Here is a 19,051-nt window from a genome sequence, read left to right as displayed (position 1 = left end):
CTCTCTGAATATGAAGCTCACTTGCCAGCAAGCCCCAGGGTCCCTTCTATCTTCTCCCCCAGTACTGGGATTAAAGGTGGGCCCACCACACCCAGCTCTCTCTCTCTCTCTTTCTCTCTCTCTCTCTCTCTCTCTCTCTCTATATATATATATATATAATTTTATCCTATACATACATACTTATAAAGTTTAATTTCATAAATTACATACAATAAGGATTAACAATAATGAAATAGGATAATCATAACAACATACATTCAAAACTCATTTGAAACATGACTTGTTCCTGAAAATTTAATATTTGGCTGCTCTTGGGTAGCTGAAACTAGAAAGCAAAACCTGGCAGGAAAGGGGTATGTATGTTACTTTTCCCATTGCTGTGACAAAATATCTGATAAAAGTAACTTAAGGAAAGTCAGAGTTTGCATCTCTGTTGCTGTGATAAAATACTGACCAAAACTAACTTTGGGAGGAAAGTGTTTATTTGGCTTACAGCTGGCAGTCTGTCATTGGGAGAAGCCCAGGCAGGAGCTGAAGCAGAGACCATGGAGGAAGGCCACTTACTGGCCTGCTCCCCTGGCTTGCTTCAACTACCTTTCTTATATAGCCCAAGCCCACCTGCCCACAGTGGGATGGGCCCTCCCATATCAACTAGCAATTAAGAAAATGCCTCACAGACATGACCATAGGTCAGTCTGATTTTGGAAATTCTTTAGTCGAGGCTCCCTCCTCCCAGGTGACTCTAGTTTATGTGAAGTTGACAACTAACCAGCACAGAAGGGTTTTACCAATTAACTGGCTCACTGTTCAGCAGCACAGTCCATCATATCCAGGAAGAGGGCAGCAGGAGTGTGAGGCAGCAGTCACATTGCATACACAGTCAGGAAGCAGAGAGAGAGATGAAGGTTGGTACTCAGCTTGCTTTCACCTTTTTAGTACTTGGAATGGTGCCACCCACATTCGGTGGGGGGTCTTCCTAGATCATTTAAACTTTTCTGGAAACACTCTCTCATAGACACTACTAGAGATGTGTTTCCATGGAGATTCTAAGTCTAGTCAGGTTGAAAATGAAAATGAACCATCTCAGGGGACTGGAAAGCCTGTTCATGGGAACATCTCATTTGAGATTAAGAGGGCTACCTGCACTGTGACTGGGGAGAATTAAAGTTTGGTTGTCTGTGAGAAAAGTTAAGACTTATCTATTTCCCTTCCTGGTGTTAGGACCGACAAAACGAGCCAGGTAGCTTTGAGGGTCAGTTCTCCCTGGACCAGAATGGGCAGCCAGGAGAAGACAAGTACACTTGTCCTGAAGAGGAATCACAGCCTTTGGATTCCCAGGAAGACAAAAGACTCCAAGAAGAATATTGGCAAGAACTTGAAGCCAAATGCAAAAGGCAAAAGGCCGAAGCAGCTGAGAGGAGACGCCTGGAAGAGCAGAGGCTGCAGGCACTGGAGAGGAGGCTTTGGGAGAACTGCAGGCAGGAGCTCCTAGAGGAGGAGGAGGAGGAGGAGGAGGAGGAGAAGGAGGAGGAGGAGGAAGAGGAAGGTGGGGAGGCCCAACTGCAGCTAGAGGTAGGCAAGGCACCGCCAGGAGAAGGACAGCAGGCAGGTGTGGAGGAGCCGCATGGCAGAGACCAAGCACCAAGAGAACCTGAAGACCCAGAGCATCTGAGGGTCGAAGAGCGCAGGCGTGTGCTGGAAGAGGCGGAGCGGCTGGAGGAACTGAGGCAGTGTGCTCAGGAGGAGGAGGCCAGGAGGCTGCTGGAGGCGCAGAGGCAGCAAGAGGAGTTGGAGGCAGAGAGAAAGCGGATGGAGGAGTTGAGGCAAAAGCAGGAGGAGGAGGAGGCGAAAAGGCTACTGGAGGAGTTGAGGCAGCAGGAGGAGGAGGAGGCGAAAAAGCTACTGGAGGAGTTGTGGCAGCAGGAGGAGGAGGAGGAGAGAAAGCGACTGGAGGGATTGAGGAAGCAGGAGGAGGAGCGGAGGCGGCTGGAGGAACTGAACCGACAGCGGGAGCAGGAGGAGGATGCCAAACGCAGGGAAGAGCTGAAAAGGTGGGAGATGGAGGCGCTGGGGCGGCAGGAAGCGGAGGAGCGTGGGAAAGCCCCGCAGAGTCCAGAGGAAGAAAGTCAGCCCCAGACAGAGGACGACGCCGACCTTCGGAGCCCACTGCAGAACGACCTGGAGGAGAAGCTAGAGGAGCACGAAAGCCTGCAACCCAGACTGCAAAGACAAAGCGAGGAGGAGCTGAAGCAACCCACCCAGCAGGCCGGCGAGCGGACTGGAAAGAGGGGAGGTTTGGACGAGGATGTTGTAGACGAGGGAGGGAGAGAAGCCGGCAAAATAGACAATCCTGAGCAGCAAGAATGGCAGACGGAGGAAACGCCCGATGGGAGGAAGGAAGCCGCGGCTGCGGACCAGGACAGAAAGGTGGAGGAGCTGAGGTGGCAGGAGGTGGAGGAGCGGCAGACCATGCCCCGGCCCTACACGTTCCAGGTGTCCTCGGGAGGGAGGCAGATTCTCTTCCCCAAAGTCAACCTGAGCCCCGTGACGCCCGCCAAGGACGCGGGCTTGGTCCCCGCGGCGCAGGAGCCGCAGGTGCCCGGAGCAGGCCCGGCCCCGCACTCCCTGCCGTCTGCGCTGAGCATCCCGCACACCGCCATCCTCGTCACCGGAGCGCAGCTCTGCGGCCCTGCGGTCAACCTGAGCCAGATCAAGGACACGGCGTGCAAGTCTCTCCTGGGCCTGGCAGAAGAAAAGCGGCCCGCGGACGTCCGCGCCGTCGAGCCGCGGGCCAGCGGCAGTAAGGCCAGGCCTCACCCGGAATCGCCGAGCAGTGCGGCCGCGCTGGCCGAGTGGGCTTCCATCCGCTCCCGAATTCTGAAGAACGCAGACGGCGACCCGCGCGGCGACAGAGACCCGGCCAGAACCGGGGACGAGCCTGCAACCCGGGCGAGGTGCGACTCCCGGGGGAATCTGCGCAGGACCCTGCCAGTCAACGCCAAGTTCTCGATCATGTCCGCCAGGCAGAAATTCTCAGACAGCGGCGCTGAGACCCCCAAACAGAACCCGGAAGCTGAAAGTATCAGAAAAAAGCCGGGGCCAGCACCCGGAGAAGAGACGGCACCCCAGCCACCGATTGCCGGGCCTCCGGAGCCCCGCAAGAGTCCCGAGCTGCGCCGGGAGCCAGCAGACACCTCTGATGGATGCAAATTTGCCAAAGACCTTCCGTCTTTCCTTGTTCCAGGCCTGCCTTCTCCGCAGAAAGGTACGGCTGACACAGAGTTCACCAGTTTGGATGGCGAGAGTGGTGTAGTAAAGCCAGACCTCGTGATGCCAGGGAGTGAGGAAAAGGCCTCCCCCTTTGGAATAAAACTGAGAAGGACCAACTACTCCCTCCGCTTCCACTGGGACCAACAGGTGGAACAGAAGAAGAAGAAAAGGCACAGCAGCATGGGAGACAGTGTGGATGGGGGGACCCCGGCAGCTGGGAGCACTCATGGAGAGAAAAAAGAGCCGGAGGCTGTGACCCTCAGGCATGGCCCATCCCTCCTCCAGGAGAGAAAGCAAGCCTCAGCCCCTCAGAGGGACTCTGCTGAAAGTCCTGGCAGTCATTCTGTTTTTGTAGCCCAACCAGGGCCCTCACCAGTCAGCAGCCAGGTCCCAGCTCCAGAGCACAAGGCAGCAAGCAAAATGCCACTGATGCCCAAGCCAGCCCTGGCTCCCAAACCCACCGGCCAGACTCCACCTTCATCCCCACTCTCCAGACTGAGCAGGCCCTACCTGGTAGACCTGCCCACCAGGCGGGCTGTGAAACCAGACCCAGAGCTCACCAGTGAGCCTTCCAAGGAGGGCCAGGAGAGCAGTGTTAACCAGCCACCTTCACCATCACCCTTAGAGGACCAGAAAAGGAGGGATGAGGAGGAAGAGGTGTCAGAAAAGAAACCTGCTTCACCAACTCTGTCTGCCAGCCAGCAAGAGAGATCTTCCCTGATTCCTGAAACAGGGAGAAAAGGTAAGTAGCCGCAGGATGGAAGGTCGGTGCTTCACCGGAGGTGCCCAAAGTGCCGGAGAGAGCCCCAGGAGCTGACCCTGGGAGCATCTTGGATAATTAGAGATGGGTTTGCCACTCCCCAGGCAAGCTTACCCCAAATTGGTCCCTTTATATTTTTATAAATTGAATTGAACTTGAATTGAAATGCAGTCCCAACTATCAAAGGCATCATTAGCTATTTTGAGGAACCTGTAGTGATAATCGAAAGTGGAGTTTCCTATCTATCTGGGCAGCTGCTGCAAGAAGGTGAGAGGTCAGGGCTTCAGCCTGCAGATCCTCTCTGTATCACTGGCCTTGACTCAGTGTGTGTAAAATGCAGTGCACATGCAGTCTCCCATTCTTCTCACCACAGTGTGCTGACTTGCATTGTGAAATCCCCTATGGAAATTTCAGAGGAGCACTTAAAGGACCCTGGTTCAGTTAGTAGGAAGAGGCAGGTTGTCTTTGCCTCTTCCTGCTAAACACTGGAAGTAGCTAAATGGGCAATTGAGTTGACTTTTGTGCCTCCTAAGAATGCTCAACTATCTTTCTTATGCTTTGCATGAAAGTAGGAGATATAGTATGGGGCATGACCCAGGAAGCTTCCCAGAGAAATTCTCTGCTTAAGTTTTTTAGGGAGTGATTGTTTCTCTTTTGTTTAAATGTTTAGGTTTGGGGTGATTTTTGTTTTCTGAAAAGTGTTGGTTTGGTTGCTTGTGTTCAGAGCTTTATGGAAGACCAGAGAGTACAGTTGCAAGTATGCTGTGCTAGAAACATAGACAACATGTTTGTGACTTCCTACAATGTCAGAGTACAGTGATTAACAATAAATTTACAAGCTCTGCCTGTGTTGGCAGCCTTTACATTTTCCTTGTTTGCTGGCCATTGGCAAACACAAATTATTTTATTTGAACCTTAATTACCAATATTAACTTTCATGTCACACATTACACAGTAAATACACATGTGCACATGAGCAACACACACACACACACACGCGTACACACAGAATGAGAGAAAGAATGGCTACCTCAACAGAGTTCAACAAGTTCAAAGAAGCCTTTCTAGAAGGCAGAGAGCTGATAGATGTGTAGAGAACCACTGCAAAGTTTAGATAAGACACTGATAAACCAGTAGGAGAACTGCTGGAGGTGCTGAGCTGTGCCAGTCTCAGGAGTAAAGTAGGTCTCCAGGTTGAGTGGAGCTGTAGAAGTGAGGTGCTAGACCATGGAGAGGTTAGGTGTCTTCTTTGTGAGGTGTAGGTGAGGGTATAAATTCTTCATCTATAATTTCTCAGGCCCAGTCTTTATATATGTATATATATATAGATGGATATAGATATAGATATATAGATACAGATATATATATAACTTTAGATATAATTTTTTATATTATTTGTGTGGGTATATTGCCTGCATGTATATAAGTGCACCCATGTCATGCAATGCCAGAGGAGGTCCAAAGAGGACGTCGGATTTCCCTGGAACTGGAGTTATGGACAGTTGTTAGCCACTCTGTGGGTGCTGGGAACCGGACCAGGGTCCTCTATAAGAGCAGCTAGTGCTCTTGACCTCTGAGCCATCTCTCTCCAGTCCCTCTGATAAGGTTTTTATGTGCTCATGGGCTCATGTGTTCCAAGTCTACTGTGATAAGTTTACAGGTGGTATCTTTTAAATTTTAGGAGTAAGTTCTTGGACTGTGCCTCATGGGTAGTACTGGACAGATGGTAATGTCTACATGTGCTGTGAGATGCAGAGTCATCCTGCTTCTGTGTTTGCACTCAAAATGGAGCTAAGGCTATTTATAGAATGAAGTGACCTAGGGCAAGTCACAGACTGAAGGCTCCTGTTTTACCCAGTATGTAGTAACTTTGAGCAGGGCACAACATGATATCAGTAAGTCCTTTTGTTTTTTATCAATTTTACACTTTAAAGGTCTTTTGTTGCTGCTGCTGTTGTTACTGTCTATGGGGATGGGCTCCAGCAGCCAGCAGCTCCAGTTCATTTCCAATAATTCTAGCAAAGTGCTTCTCTGGGTGGAGCTGGCTGGCGCTGCAGTTGAATCTAGGCACTTTTCTCTTCAACTTCCTTCTTTTTTTGAGATTTTCTTTCACTCATTTCAGGAAGCCTTGTCTACTCTTAGAGCCCTTAACATGTTCAATATGCACATTAATTCTCTTGGTAAGAATCTTGCCTTTAATTTGCTTGTTTGCAACAGTGCCAACAGCATGCTGGGTAACACCGCAGACTCCGGCAGTCTTATGTTAGTTTATATGGCATTCCTTTTGGGGCAGTACCCATTCCCTTGGTGTCTACAATATCACTCATCTCGTACATTCATATGTATTTGGCCAAAGGAATGATCCAGAGAACATGCATAGGGTGCCTCACTTTCCCTCTTCCTTTTTGGTGAATTCCTGGAAGATGGAGAAAAGACAAGTCCTTTTCTTTGGTCTTTTTGAAACAGAGTCTCCCTGTAGCTAAGCTGGTCTGGAATTCGCTATATAGTTCAGGCTGGCCTTGAACTCAAAGTGATCTGCCTGCCTCTGCCTCTGTCTCCCAAGTGCTGGCATTAAAGGCATGTACCACCACATCTGGGCAACAAGTTCTTTTTAAATGATCCATAACAGCCTGTAGTTTTGTTTTTTTTTTTTCTCCCTCCATAGTCGTTTCTGTTCATCCTGTTTATTGCTAGAGAAGCTCATTTTCAGTTTTGATTTTACCTTTTGTGGCATTGGCTTTCAAGGTATCTGCAGAGTCCCTCTCAGCCTAGTCTGCTCTGTCACTGGCCTTATCCCTCCTCCAGGAAGGAAAGCTCATTTTCTCTCTCAAACTATTGATGCTCTGTTTTCCTCCCCAGTATTTAGATTTTGAGTTTTCAGATTCCTTTTGAATTTTTGACAGAAAGCAAGGGGTTATCTGTTTTAGTCGCTGCTTCCCTTTACCGGAGCTTTGCTAGTCAACTACTGTAGGCCAGGGCTGACCAAATTTGTCTGAACACCCTATAAAATGTTAAGCACAGACTTTCCGTTCATATGTAGCACCATCAGCTGAAACACCTGAGACATCTACACCTGGTACAAGGTTCCTCTGGGCTAATGTCCATCTGTTTTGCAAATCATGATGCCACTTTATTTTCTTTGGCTAACTTGTCTGATTTCTTCATAACATAGTGGGCAAAGAGCTTGTCACTTCGGCTATTTTCTTTCTTTCTGTTTTTTTTTTTTTTTTATGGGGTTTCACTATGTAATCTTAGCTGGCCTAGAACTCCTTATATAGACCAGGCTGTCCTCAAACACAAAAATCTGCCTACCTCTGCCTCCTAAGCACTGGGATTAAAAGGCATGCACCACCATGCCCAGTGATACTTGCGTTATTAATAGTAAATTAAATTTATAGAGGTTTTTTTACACCATTTTCCCATCTTATAAAGGGTCATGTAGTTAAAAGGAGGTGACTATTCCATATATTCACCTGATTATAGAACTTCCCAATATGCTAAAAGTGAGAAGAGAACTGCTAGCCCTCACAGCTTCTGCTTCCCTAGGGAGTCTTTAAGTATTATACACTGTCTTTGGTTACTAGAGAGATGGCTTAGTGGTTAAGAGCACATACAGTGACTTCCAGAGGACCCAAGTTCAGTTCTCAGTACCTGTATCAGTTGGCTCACAACTGTTTATAACTCCAGCTCCAGGGGGATCTGGCACCTCTGGCCTCTTTTGGCACCTGCATTCATGTGCACATACCCACGTACAGTATGCACACAGATAATTAAATCTTTTTTTAAGTAGATAAATAGAAATTATCATAATTTCTTCACCCCAATAAGTTGTCTTACACATTATGTAGGCCATTCATACCCTTTGTCAGAGATTATTGATTTACAATAATCTATCTGTCTTCTGGAAGCCAAGGCCAGTGAGGTCACCAAAGAAACTCTCCAGTCTGGCTTCTTCAGCATCTCTCTTAATTTTGCCATGTCCTAGAAGTGACTGTCCGCTTCATTGCCAGTTCCTAGTAGGTGGTCCTGTACTTTAGAATATGGGACGATGTGTGATTATTTTGTCACAGGCTTTTGGGAACTCTTTGGCTGAGGCTCAACAAGAATCCAATTTTAATGTCTTGTTTATGATTCTGTCAGCCAGACCAATTAGGCCTTTATCCTTGCTCTTTTAAAATCTGGTCCATAATTCTAGGCCGTTCTAGTCAAACTGGTATTCTCAGGAAATAAAAGCTTTCTCTTTTCCCTAAAAACCAATTTCTTATTTTCTGTTTTTAGGAAATAAATGGTAAGATACAAATGTTGTAGGGTCTGAATTCCCCCTTCATATAATGTGAAAGCTGCCCGGGTTTTGAAGCTCCTCAGGTTTTAAAGGTCCTAAATATACACTCTTTGGCATGGATGAGCTTGTCATCTTTGATGCCTTGCATGGAAGTGGCAGGAATCTGTCTGTCAGCTTCATTAAATAATGGCAATATACCTCCTCTGTGCTCCTAGTGTGAAAACATGGCAGAGATGTTTCAGGCACTGGCCTGCCTTTGTAGTGGACTCAGCTATCTATGACTGAATCTGATCTCTACATCATGCTTCCAGAACTCCTTTAATTATTTAGATTCCCTTTTTGTTGCTGTATTCTAGTTAACCAATGAGCATTCATCTTCTCAGTTTTGCCAATAACCAAATCTTGTCTTTGCTTTGTTATTTTGTTTCACTCTGGTTGGACTTCTGGTTTCTGCACTTCTTCATTGCTGTAAGAGAAAAGAAAAGGCAGAAACTGCCATGATTTTGGCTTGAATTCTTGACTCCAGCTTGTCTCATCATTTAGTCTTTTCTCCTTATCCTGGAGTGTACTTTCAAGCCCAGTTGACTGAGAGCCCCCCGCCCCATACCACCCGGTGGTTAAGAGTCTACACTATTGAAGTGTAAGCTTCTGTTGGATTCCTAAAGAACAGGAATATAGTGAGTCCTTTTCTTTTGAGATAGTCAAAAATTCAATACTAGAACAATTATCTCTGAAAGTATGTGTTTTTTACCTAAGGGAAAAGAAAGGGGACTTTTGTCATAGGCATAAATAATAGTTACCACTCACTTTTGTGAAGTGATTAGTATATGCCAAGCACTGTTCTAAATATTCTAAGTACCAGGATCTGTTTTTTGTTTTGTTTGTTGAGATAAGGTCTTGTTATGTAGTCCAGGCTGGCCTTGAACTCACCTTGTTTACTATGGACTAATTTTCAGATGCGAGTATTGGTTGACAGTGATGGGAGTTCTTACTGTATTCCTTGGAGCCTTGCCCTCAAGCAGCTGAATTAAGAAAGCAGCACCTCTTTTTTGTTTTGCAAGCATTGGGGTTACATATAAGATGTTGTTTGGGAAGAAAGCTTCCATTGCTAAAAGTAAATCTCACTAAAGCAATGAACCATGTACCCAGATCTCCTGTCTCCTGTAAATATGAATTTTTGTCACACTGGAGATTTTATTTTCTTGTAAAGTAATTCTATTTCTAGGCAAGAGAAATGCCCGTTTTTCTGTTAATCAAAGATGTTTGCTTCCCACCCAGTGGAATCCCTTGAACAGCAGCATAGATTTCATAAGCCTATTAATATGTCCTGAGCTTTACAGAGACAGGAGTTAAATTAACTGCTAATCGCTGCATTGTCTTTTTCCTCCATAGAGAAGCCTGTGCTTCAGAGCAGGCACTCCTTAGATGGCTCCAAACTCATGGAGAAAGTTGAAACTGCCCAGCCACTGTGGATAACATTAGCACTGCAAAAGCAAAAGGGGTTTCGTGAGCAGCAAGCAACTCGAGAGGAGAGGAAGCAAGCGCGGGACGCCAAACAGGCAGAAAAGCTCTCCAGAGAAAATGTGAGTAGCTGCTCTTTTTTGCCGTTTTTAATTTTGTCATCCTAAGCTTAGCTCTTCTCTAGGCCATAAGAATTTTTTTAAAGATGCTAACTGGAGGTTATGCAGGGCAGAGATGTAAACTGGCCACCTATAAAATCAGGGAAGCATTTTCAGTATAACATTTGATTTAGTTTCATTATGCTCCTAGGTGAACCTGATTTGAAGGAATCTCTGATATGTTCGCAGCTGCAGTCTACAGGCACAGCAGTTACAGTAGTGTCCCCTCTATCTTGAGGGTCCACTTTCCATTGTTTCAATTACTTGAGGCCAACCATGATCTAAAAATATTAAACAGAAAATTCCAGAATTAACAGTTCCTAAGCTTTAAATAGCTGTTCTGTGGGATGAACGCACATGTCATCCCATTCCATCCCTGATGGGGCCTGAATCCTCCCTCTTTGTCCAGTATCCACACTGTATATACTCAAACCCGGAAGTCACTGGGTAGACATTTTGGTTGCCAGATCTTCTGTTGCAGTCACACTGTTTGGTTTGCCATTACCCCTGTTTTTCTTAAGAATGGCCCCAAAGTGTGAGAGTAATGATACTGGTTATGGACATCAGCCAAAGAGAAGCTGTAAAGTACTTCCTTTGTTGTAAAGGTGAAACATAATACATTCGGAGTTTTGGACATTCCACTAGGATATTAGACTATGTCCTAGTTAAATAGGGGAGACTACTATATATGAGAAATATGAAAGTGAGTTTGAGCAGTGGGCAGAGAGGCTATCAGGAGCCTTGTTCTGTGACATAATTTTATAATCAGCTTGATAGGGCTCTTCTTGGAAAGCAGTGCTCCCTCGGTGGTATGTTGGCACTGAGCTGTTCCTCACTGGAGGTCTAGCTTGAGCACACTGCTCACAAGCACAGTCCAGGCCCTCCTTGGGGCACAGAAGTTAGAGCTGACAGGTAGACACCCTCAGGTCTGCAAGGTCAGTCAGTTTTTCCATGTCATAGACTGAAAAGATGCTTTCTCTGTCTCTGCACATGCAGGTCAGTGTCAGTCCACAGCCTGGAAGCAGCCATGTCAGCAGAGCAGGCTCCCTGCACAAGTCTACAGCTGAGCCAGCAGAAGAGAAGAAGCCTGAAACTGCAGTGTCCAGGCTCCAGCGCAGAGACCAGCTGAAAAAGGCCAACACCCTTCCTACATCAGTGACAGGTAGAGAGCAGGTCCACTCTTCTTTACCTTTAGTTACAGGGTTCCCAAAGTGCATGCTTCATTTCTTGCACTGTGGTAGCTAGCACAATATCTTAGACATCACAGAGCACAGGCTTTCTTACAACCCCATCCATAAACTTTGACACTGATGAAGAATACTAGGAACTCCCCAGCTGTCAGTGGTGATATGGGAAAATCTTGACAGGTTTTCTGGAAGTGTAAAGATCTCTGATGTATAGCATCGGCTACCGTTCATGGTATAAATACTTTTAGACCATAGCTAATGGATGAAAGTGCTAACATGACAGCAAATGGCTCAGTAAATTTACAAACATTTAACAAGACAGTAATAGGCATCACCAATACCTAGGATTGGGGAAGATGGGGATAGTTTAGGTAAATTGAAGTGGAACAAGCCTCAGCTGAGAAGTAGATTTGGTCCTGTTCCATTTGAAAGTAAAAGTTGAGATAAAGGTGTAAAATCCACTCCCTGGGCCTCTATGTCTGGATGGAAGTGGAAGCTGCTTCTCTATGTCCTAGTGACTATGCTCAGATGGGCCAGGCATTCCCACTGCTGTGATTCCAGTAGTAAATTGCCAATTATCTGACGTTACAGAGTAAGCTTTCTCAGCACTGTGTCCTTAATTAACAACAGTCGCTCATAAAAGATGTAAAGACTAAAATGATCCAGTAGTTGCCGACTATTTCCTTATCAACACGGAGGCTGGATGAATCTGAACAGTGCACTCCCAGGAACCAACAGAGCACATCTCTCCACTGTTCCCCAGAGGGCATGTCTATGTTAGTACGTGTTCAACTGGTATAACAGAATTCCCAAGACAGGTAATTTATAAAAAGTAGAGTTTTTATTGTTGAGACGGAGTTCTCACTGTGCCCTGGTTGACCTGGAACTCACTATGTAGACCAGGCTGGCTTCAAACTCACAGAGATCTGATAAAAGCCCTGTACCACCTGAGTTCTTAAACTCATGTTAGAAAGTGGATAAGCAAGTGGGTACACAAGGAAGAGAGAAAAAGTAGGTAAACTCATATGGTAGCCAGCCTCTGTGTGAGAAAAGCATTAATATACTTGTGGCCCAAGCACATACCACTAGGCTTCTGCCTCCCAACACTGCCACACAAAGGAACTAAGGTTCCTACACATGAACTTTGAAGGGACATGCTCAAACCATTGCAGTATCCAAGTCCCAACCACAGCTTCCCCATGTCTTGGCTACCTGCTGCTGAGGTCTGGAAATATAAAGGTCTCAGTATTGAAAATGTATTTACTACTTAAGGTGGGGATGGAAGTGAGTCCCTTATATTACAAAACCACCTTAGGACTCTGAGATTTCTCTAGAACCTCTAGGCATTCTTTGTTTGACCTTATGTACAGGAATTAAGGGTTTTAGACATTAGACTGACAACTTCTTTCAAAATAAACTGGCAGCTCCCAAGTCTACGAGTCATTCCTTCCTCTGCCTGACTGCAACTACCAAAGGATTATCACAACTCAGAATGGCACCACCTCACTAAGCAAGCCTTTTGTGAAGGATCTTTTCAGTCAGTATTTCCTGAGTTCTGGACACATGGCCTTGCTCACAGGCACTAAAGATGCAAGCTCTCTGAACCTAAGATTCTTACAGAGAATCCTTTCACAGAAGCCTGAGCACTCTAGTAGAGAAAGTGAGCAGGGTAACTGGGCATGGTGGCCTGTCATTCTAGCACTTGGGAGACTGAGTCAGGAGGATTACCATGAGTTTGAGGACAGCCTGGGCTACCATGTGAGACTGTCTCAAAAAGAAGTGATAGAATTCAAAGGAATTATTAGACAAGACTACAGTCATGACACCTGGCAGAATCCATGGCTTCACCTTGGGGCTCCAGTGGAAGAAGATGCTTTGTTGAAGAGGTAGCCAGCTATTAATCTCACCAAACTGCCAGGCATGGAGGCTCACACTTCTAGTCTCCAGCACTTGGGAGGTGGAGACAAGAGGATCAGGAGTCCACGGCAATCTTCAGCCATATAGCAAGGCCATCCTGGGCTACATGAGACTCTGCCTCTGCCCCACTCCTCCCTCCAAAAACAAGGTGCTCTAATCAACCAAACTGCTAGCCAATCCATTTCTTTAGATTACTGGCTGTAGGTCTAGAATCACAAAACTTGCCTTTAGTTCTTGGTATCATGCAGGCATAACTTGTATCTACAGACCTGCTATGTAGTTCCAGTTGGCTTTAGAACTTCATTGAGCTCATAAACCTGCCTTTAACCCCCAAGTGCTGGGATTACAGGCATGTACCACCGTGCCTGGCTTGAATCTCATACCTCTAATAAATCAAAACGTGGTCCTGAAGAGGGAACTGGGGAGATGTTTGCTAATGGATACAAAATTTCAGGCAAGTTCGAGATGTAACAATGACTAGTTAATAACTTATGTTCTTGAAAAATGCCGAGTACTCAGATGTTCTCACTTCACTTTGTGAACAACACATCAGCCAGATTTAGCTGTTCTGTAATACATATTTTTTTCCAAACATCATTTCATGCATAGAAGTATATATAATTCTGCTAATAAAATGTTTGTTTTTAATGTGGTTCTCATTTCTTTCTCTTCCCCTTCCAAACAAAACCCAGTGGAGATCTCAGATTCTGCTCCCCCGGCTCCGCTGGTGAAAGAAGTCACCAAGAGGTTCTCCACCCCAGATGCCGCCCCTGTGTCCACGGAACCAGCCTGGCTGGCTTTGGCCAAAAGAAAAGCAAAGGCCTGGAGTGACTGTCCACAAATTATTAAGTAAAGAAGGACTCTTATCCATTTCTGTGGCCAGTTCTTGCCCTTTTTATTTATTTATTTTTTATATGCGGTAAAGAAACCAAGCTAGGAAAAAGAAGCATGTTTTACAGGCTCCAAAATAATGTTTAGAAACTGAACTGGTGATGTTTATTGTAAAGAGTGTATTTGCACAACCCTGGGTTCTGGTGCCTTGAGCTCCCCCTAGTTCTCAAGAGACAGTTTCGTCCTAGGGACCACATGAGGCAAAATCTGCAGAAGAGCTCCTCAGGAGAGCCTGCCATGCTTGTTCCATGGCCTTCCACACACGCACACACACCCCACTTCAGAATGTGTACTTTTGCCAATCTTTGTCATGGTTTTGTTTTCCTTTTCTCTTTTCTATCAAAACACTACCCTGCCATGTTTGCATATGTTAATGGCGACAGGCTCACAGAGAGGTGAAACACAATGTCACTCTCCCAAATGCAGTAACTGGAAAATAAGGAGAAGTCTGGTTCCCAGCTCTGTGCCTATGTCTGGTTTTCATGAATTTTTCCGCACCCTAAAGCTATAATTTAAAGGGAAAATCCACTCACACTTACACTCCCTGGCATCATGGAATGATCAGCTAATGAGAGCCCTTCCATACCGGAACCCTCTTGAAAGACACATGGAGCATTTGCCCTAGCTGGCTCCTGAGGAAAGCTTTCATTTGATCTGATGAAGGAAATTCTGTGAACTTTTAAGTTTTCTTTCTGCCTCTGAGAATCTCCATCTAGTACAGTGGCTCCTGTGCTGTCCTGCCTGCTTTCCAGGCCTCCTCCCAGGTCCTGTGAATACACAGCTTAGAATATATATTTAGAAAAAAACTCTTCAGATGAATTCTGATATAACCCAAAGGTTAAGATTCTGGTGTAATATAGTGTGTCACAGTATGAAGAGAAGGGTTATTTACCCAAAGATGCAATAGTAAGTCAGGAAAATAATAAAACTACCACCCAAATTAGCCATTTATGTAAAATATTTTATGGTGTTGACATTACATGTCTAAAAATTCCCTTTGGCCTTTAGGGAAAATTAACAAGAAACCAAGATTTGTAGCTTATTTGTACAAAGGACTTCCTGCAAAAATTTCTTTACTGTAATTGAATAATTCAGAGTCAGATATTCTGAAGCATTTAAAATTTAGAGCATTCACCTTGCTACCTTTAAAAGCATCTCAGAATTTAAGTGGCCTTTTTAATCACACGTGTGCACATAAGGAAGGGACTTGGCAGTTTCAAAGCCACATGTATTTTCTTTCTCTCCATTTGCTTTACATGAAACGAGACATATCAGCAGACTCCCACACACCGACTGGCACTATGTATTTCAGGATGTTGGCATATTTCCCTTTTTCTTAAATTCTTACTCCAAAATATAGGTGCAGATTCTTTGCCCAGTGCAGGGGGAATTACATCCTTTTTTCTTCCACACTAATGTTTTATAACATCCATCAGAACTTTGCTTTGTGCTTTTACTCAATATGCAATGTGCTGTTGTTCTGTCTAGCTTACAGGATGACAGGATTATGTTTACCATATACAAACCATTTTCTCTCTAGAAACAATGGCTCAGCTTCATTAAGCAGCTGGCATGTGTGGTCAAGTGGATAGCTGTACTATTGCAAGTTGGACTTAATATTATATATACTGGACCTTCAGACTGTTAAGAATCAATGTAACATTTTTTACTGCTACTGTAAGCAATCATTATTCCACTGCACGTTTTCACACCGATACTCATTTCTAAATCTTATATGTAGATAGTTGTTAGTTCAGTGATTTCTTCGCTGATATAATACTTTTTAATGGGAAACTTTCCATTCAGAGCCCTGGAATTACACTGCTACAGTGATTCTTCCAAATTGACTTTTTCTTTCATCCTGTAATGGCAGGAATCATACAGAAATAAGATGATCAAGAACAGCAGATGACCCTGTGTTGGCTCAATACCACGAGCCTATGCATGGTACAAGTAACTGCTTAGTGAAAAATATCCCTCAGTCTTGAAGAGGAAAGGGCAGTCTTTGTAGTAACCGCTAAGAACTTCTAAAGGGTTCATGGTTAACATTTCATTTACAGACCACCCCAAATTTGCACTAAATACCAATGAAGTGTTATTTTGCTTTAGTTGTGTTGCAGTCTTTTCCGAGCAACAAACTCTGGGGAAATTCTGTGAAAAAAAAAAAAAGTTCAAGACTTTTATTTAAATGAATGACTGCTATATTGAATATACAAGCATTTAAAAAAAAACTTAAACACACTTCTCCTGGCAATGTTATAGGTGATTAACCTTTGTTCATAGACTTACATATGAAACTAGAGTTTTTTGTTTACTTTAAAAATGTTTCAAGTGCAATTGTTCCTTATATGAACATTATTACCATCGAATTATCATTTAGCCACTTATCTACAAATCTATAGTTATGTGTTCATCGTCTCTTCTTGTGATGTTTAGTTTGCTTATTTTAAAGCAGCAACATTTAGCTACAAGTGTCTTGCAATATTTTTACCAAGAGCAAAGTTAAGTAGTGACTTCATTCAAATTCCTTAGTGTGATTTTAATATTATTTTGAGATTTTGGTTGTATAAAGTTTGAATGTAAGATGTCCATTATTGAAGGGAAAAGATCTTTCAATAAAAAAATGCTGACAAGATCTTGGCACTGAATTTCCTTTCTCAGTTGAAGTTACTGACCTCCATGGCTATCCATGAGCAGTCTTCGGACTCACAAAGCTTTGCATGAACAGGAAAAACTCAAGATGTTTTTTATGGCACTTAATTATATTTTTTCAGGAGGTTATCTTGGAGAAAAGTAATGAATGGGTAAATGTTTACTCAATTCTAAATTGGGTGTGAGTGGTCGGTTTCTTATTTGTGTGTGTTTTGCTGGGACTTGAACCCAGCGCCTTGTTCATTCAACCACTAAGCATTCAACCACTAAGGTATATCCTCAGGTCCTTATTTAATATGTTTAAGAGAGCAAAAGTACCCACGTAGAATAACAAATATATAGTTTTGAGTTGATATATGTGACTTTAGGCATTCATTATTTCTGCTTCTGTGTCCCGGCCCACATCACAGTTTTTCACCAGGCTGTTGTCCTGGCAGTGCACATGCTCAGCTGGGCTGATGTGTAGTTCTGTGGTAGCTGACCTGCTGCCCTGCTCACAGGCCCTCAGCTGAGGCTGAGGCTTGTGGGGCCATGGCCTATGGTAAGGAGACTACAGGATCATTTTGTCTGAGACAATTTGATAAGATCCTACTTTTAAAAAAACCTTTTCCTGTGGCTAGAGAGATGGCTCAGCAGTTAAGAGGACTGGCTACTCTTGCAGAGGACCCGGGTTTGGTTCTCAGCATCCACATGGCAGCTACCAACCAACCATAACTCCAGTTCCAGGGGATCCAATGCCCTCTTCTGACTTCCTCAGGCAATGCATAACACGGGTATACACGTACATGCAGGCAATATACTCATATGCATAAAATATTTTTTAAAATACTTTTGCCGCAAATTTCAATGTAAATAGTAAATGATGCAATTTTTATTGTTTTTTAACTCATTACGTATATTCTCATCTTTTTCCATGAGTCTTCAAACCCCCCCTGAAACACAGGAACTGGCTTAATAGGATTCCCTGGAGAAACATAACTGATTAGATGTATTTAGGTGGAGAGAGAGAAATGGAAGAGTATTTATATACTATATATAAAATGTATAAAATTAGGTGGAGAGATGGGTCAGTGGTTAAGAGCACTGGCTGTTCTTACAGAAGACCTGGGTTCAAATCCCAGCACCCATATGGCAGCTAACAACAGTCCATAATTCCAGTTCCAGGGGATTTAACACCCTCTTCTGTCCTCTGCAGGCACTGCATGACACAGGTGTACTTACACACATGCAGGCACATACACATAAAATAAAAGTATAGCCTAATATAATTTCTCCAGAGAAACAACCAGTAGATTTTATTTCCATAAACGAAGAGAAATAGGGGGCTTGAGAGATGGGTCAGTAGTTAAGAGCACAGGTTGGTCTTGCAGAAGACCAGGTTTGGTTCTCAGCAGCCACATGGCAGGTAACAACCATCTCCAGGTTAGGGGATCCAATGCCCATTTTTGCCTTCATAAGCATTGCGCTTACATACATGCAGGCAAAGCACTCATATACATAAAAGATTTTTTTTAGAAAGAGCTGGGAATTGGCTCATCAGATTATGGAGGCTGGGAAGTGCCACCATTTGTTGTCTGCAAGCTGGAAAGCCTGTGGTATAGTTCAATTCAGCCCAAGGCCAAGGCCTCAAGAGGGGAGCTGATGGTGTAGCTCGCAAGCCTGAGAGAGACAGTAGCTACTGCTAAGTCCCAGAGTCTGGAGCTCCCAAACTAGAAGCCCCAATGTTTTGGGGCAGAAAAAGACAGTGAGCCTAGCTCAAGAATAGTTTCCCTTCCTCTGCCTTTTTGTTCTATTCAGGCCATCATCAGATAGGATAATGCCACCCATGGTGGGACACTGGTGAAGACAGATCTTCTCCATCTATTGACTCAACTTCAAATGCTAATCTCTTCCAAAGACATCCTCACATATATGTCAAGAAATAGTGTTTTACTAGCTATTTTTCTACAATGGAATATCACAGGTTGACTATAAATAATAAAGGTTTATTTGAATTAGTTCTCAAGGCAGAAGAGTTCAAGATCCAGCAGCCACATCTGGTTCTATGTCCCTTCATTACTGGTAGAAACCTACAAAATCCCAACCAAGATAGTGCAGGGTACCACATGGCATATTGACTCTGGTCTCTCTTATAAAGTTCCAGTCCCACTGGCTTAGCTCCAAATTATCTAAGGCCCTATCCTAAATGCCATAGTGGGATTAAGTTTCCAGATTCTTAATACCTCACAGGGGAGAAGTTTTGATAAAAATATTCATACCACTGCAGCATCCTTTAGACCAATTAAAACAAATATTTTATATACATACACATAAAATGAACCATCATACCTAAGTTTTTTAAAGCGCTACTAAAGCCAGGTGTGGTGGCACATGCCTTTGATTGGAGAGCACAAGGCAAGCGGATCACTGTGAGATGGAGGTCAACCTGGGATGGTCTATGTAGTGAATTCTAGGCCAGCTGAGGCTACATAGT

General features: G+C 44.3%; 1 protein-coding gene across 6 annotated transcripts in view; it reads left to right on the top strand.

The window, feature by feature from the left end:
* The window catches only part of Kiaa1211 (KIAA1211 ortholog), a 271,096-nt gene extending 254,516 nt beyond the window's left edge, over positions 1 to 16,580 (top strand). For all 6 annotated transcript variants that reach the window (XM_029563600.1, XM_008833300.3, XM_029563598.1 and 3 more), the window contains 4 exons: positions 1,222 to 4,012; positions 9,705 to 9,895; positions 10,928 to 11,093; positions 13,728 to 16,580. In XM_029563600.1, the coding sequence (XP_029419460.1) occupies positions 1,222 to 4,012; positions 9,705 to 9,895; positions 10,928 to 11,093; positions 13,728 to 13,888 (3,309 nt within the window). In that variant the 3' untranslated portion in view covers positions 13,889 to 16,580. The remainder of the gene's footprint in view (positions 1 to 1,221; positions 4,013 to 9,704; positions 9,896 to 10,927; positions 11,094 to 13,727) is intronic.
* Positions 16,581 to 19,051: the final 2,471 nt, after the last annotated feature.

The sequence above is a fragment of the Nannospalax galili genome, unplaced genomic scaffold (assembly GCF_000622305.1).
Source record: "Nannospalax galili isolate Female #2095 unplaced genomic scaffold, S.galili_v1.0 scaffold433, whole genome shotgun sequence".
Taxonomy (NCBI): Eukaryota; Metazoa; Chordata; class Mammalia; order Rodentia; family Spalacidae; genus Nannospalax; species Nannospalax galili.
The sequence above is the reverse complement of the archived record's forward strand: the minus strand, read 5'-3'. Positions and strand labels throughout refer to the sequence as shown.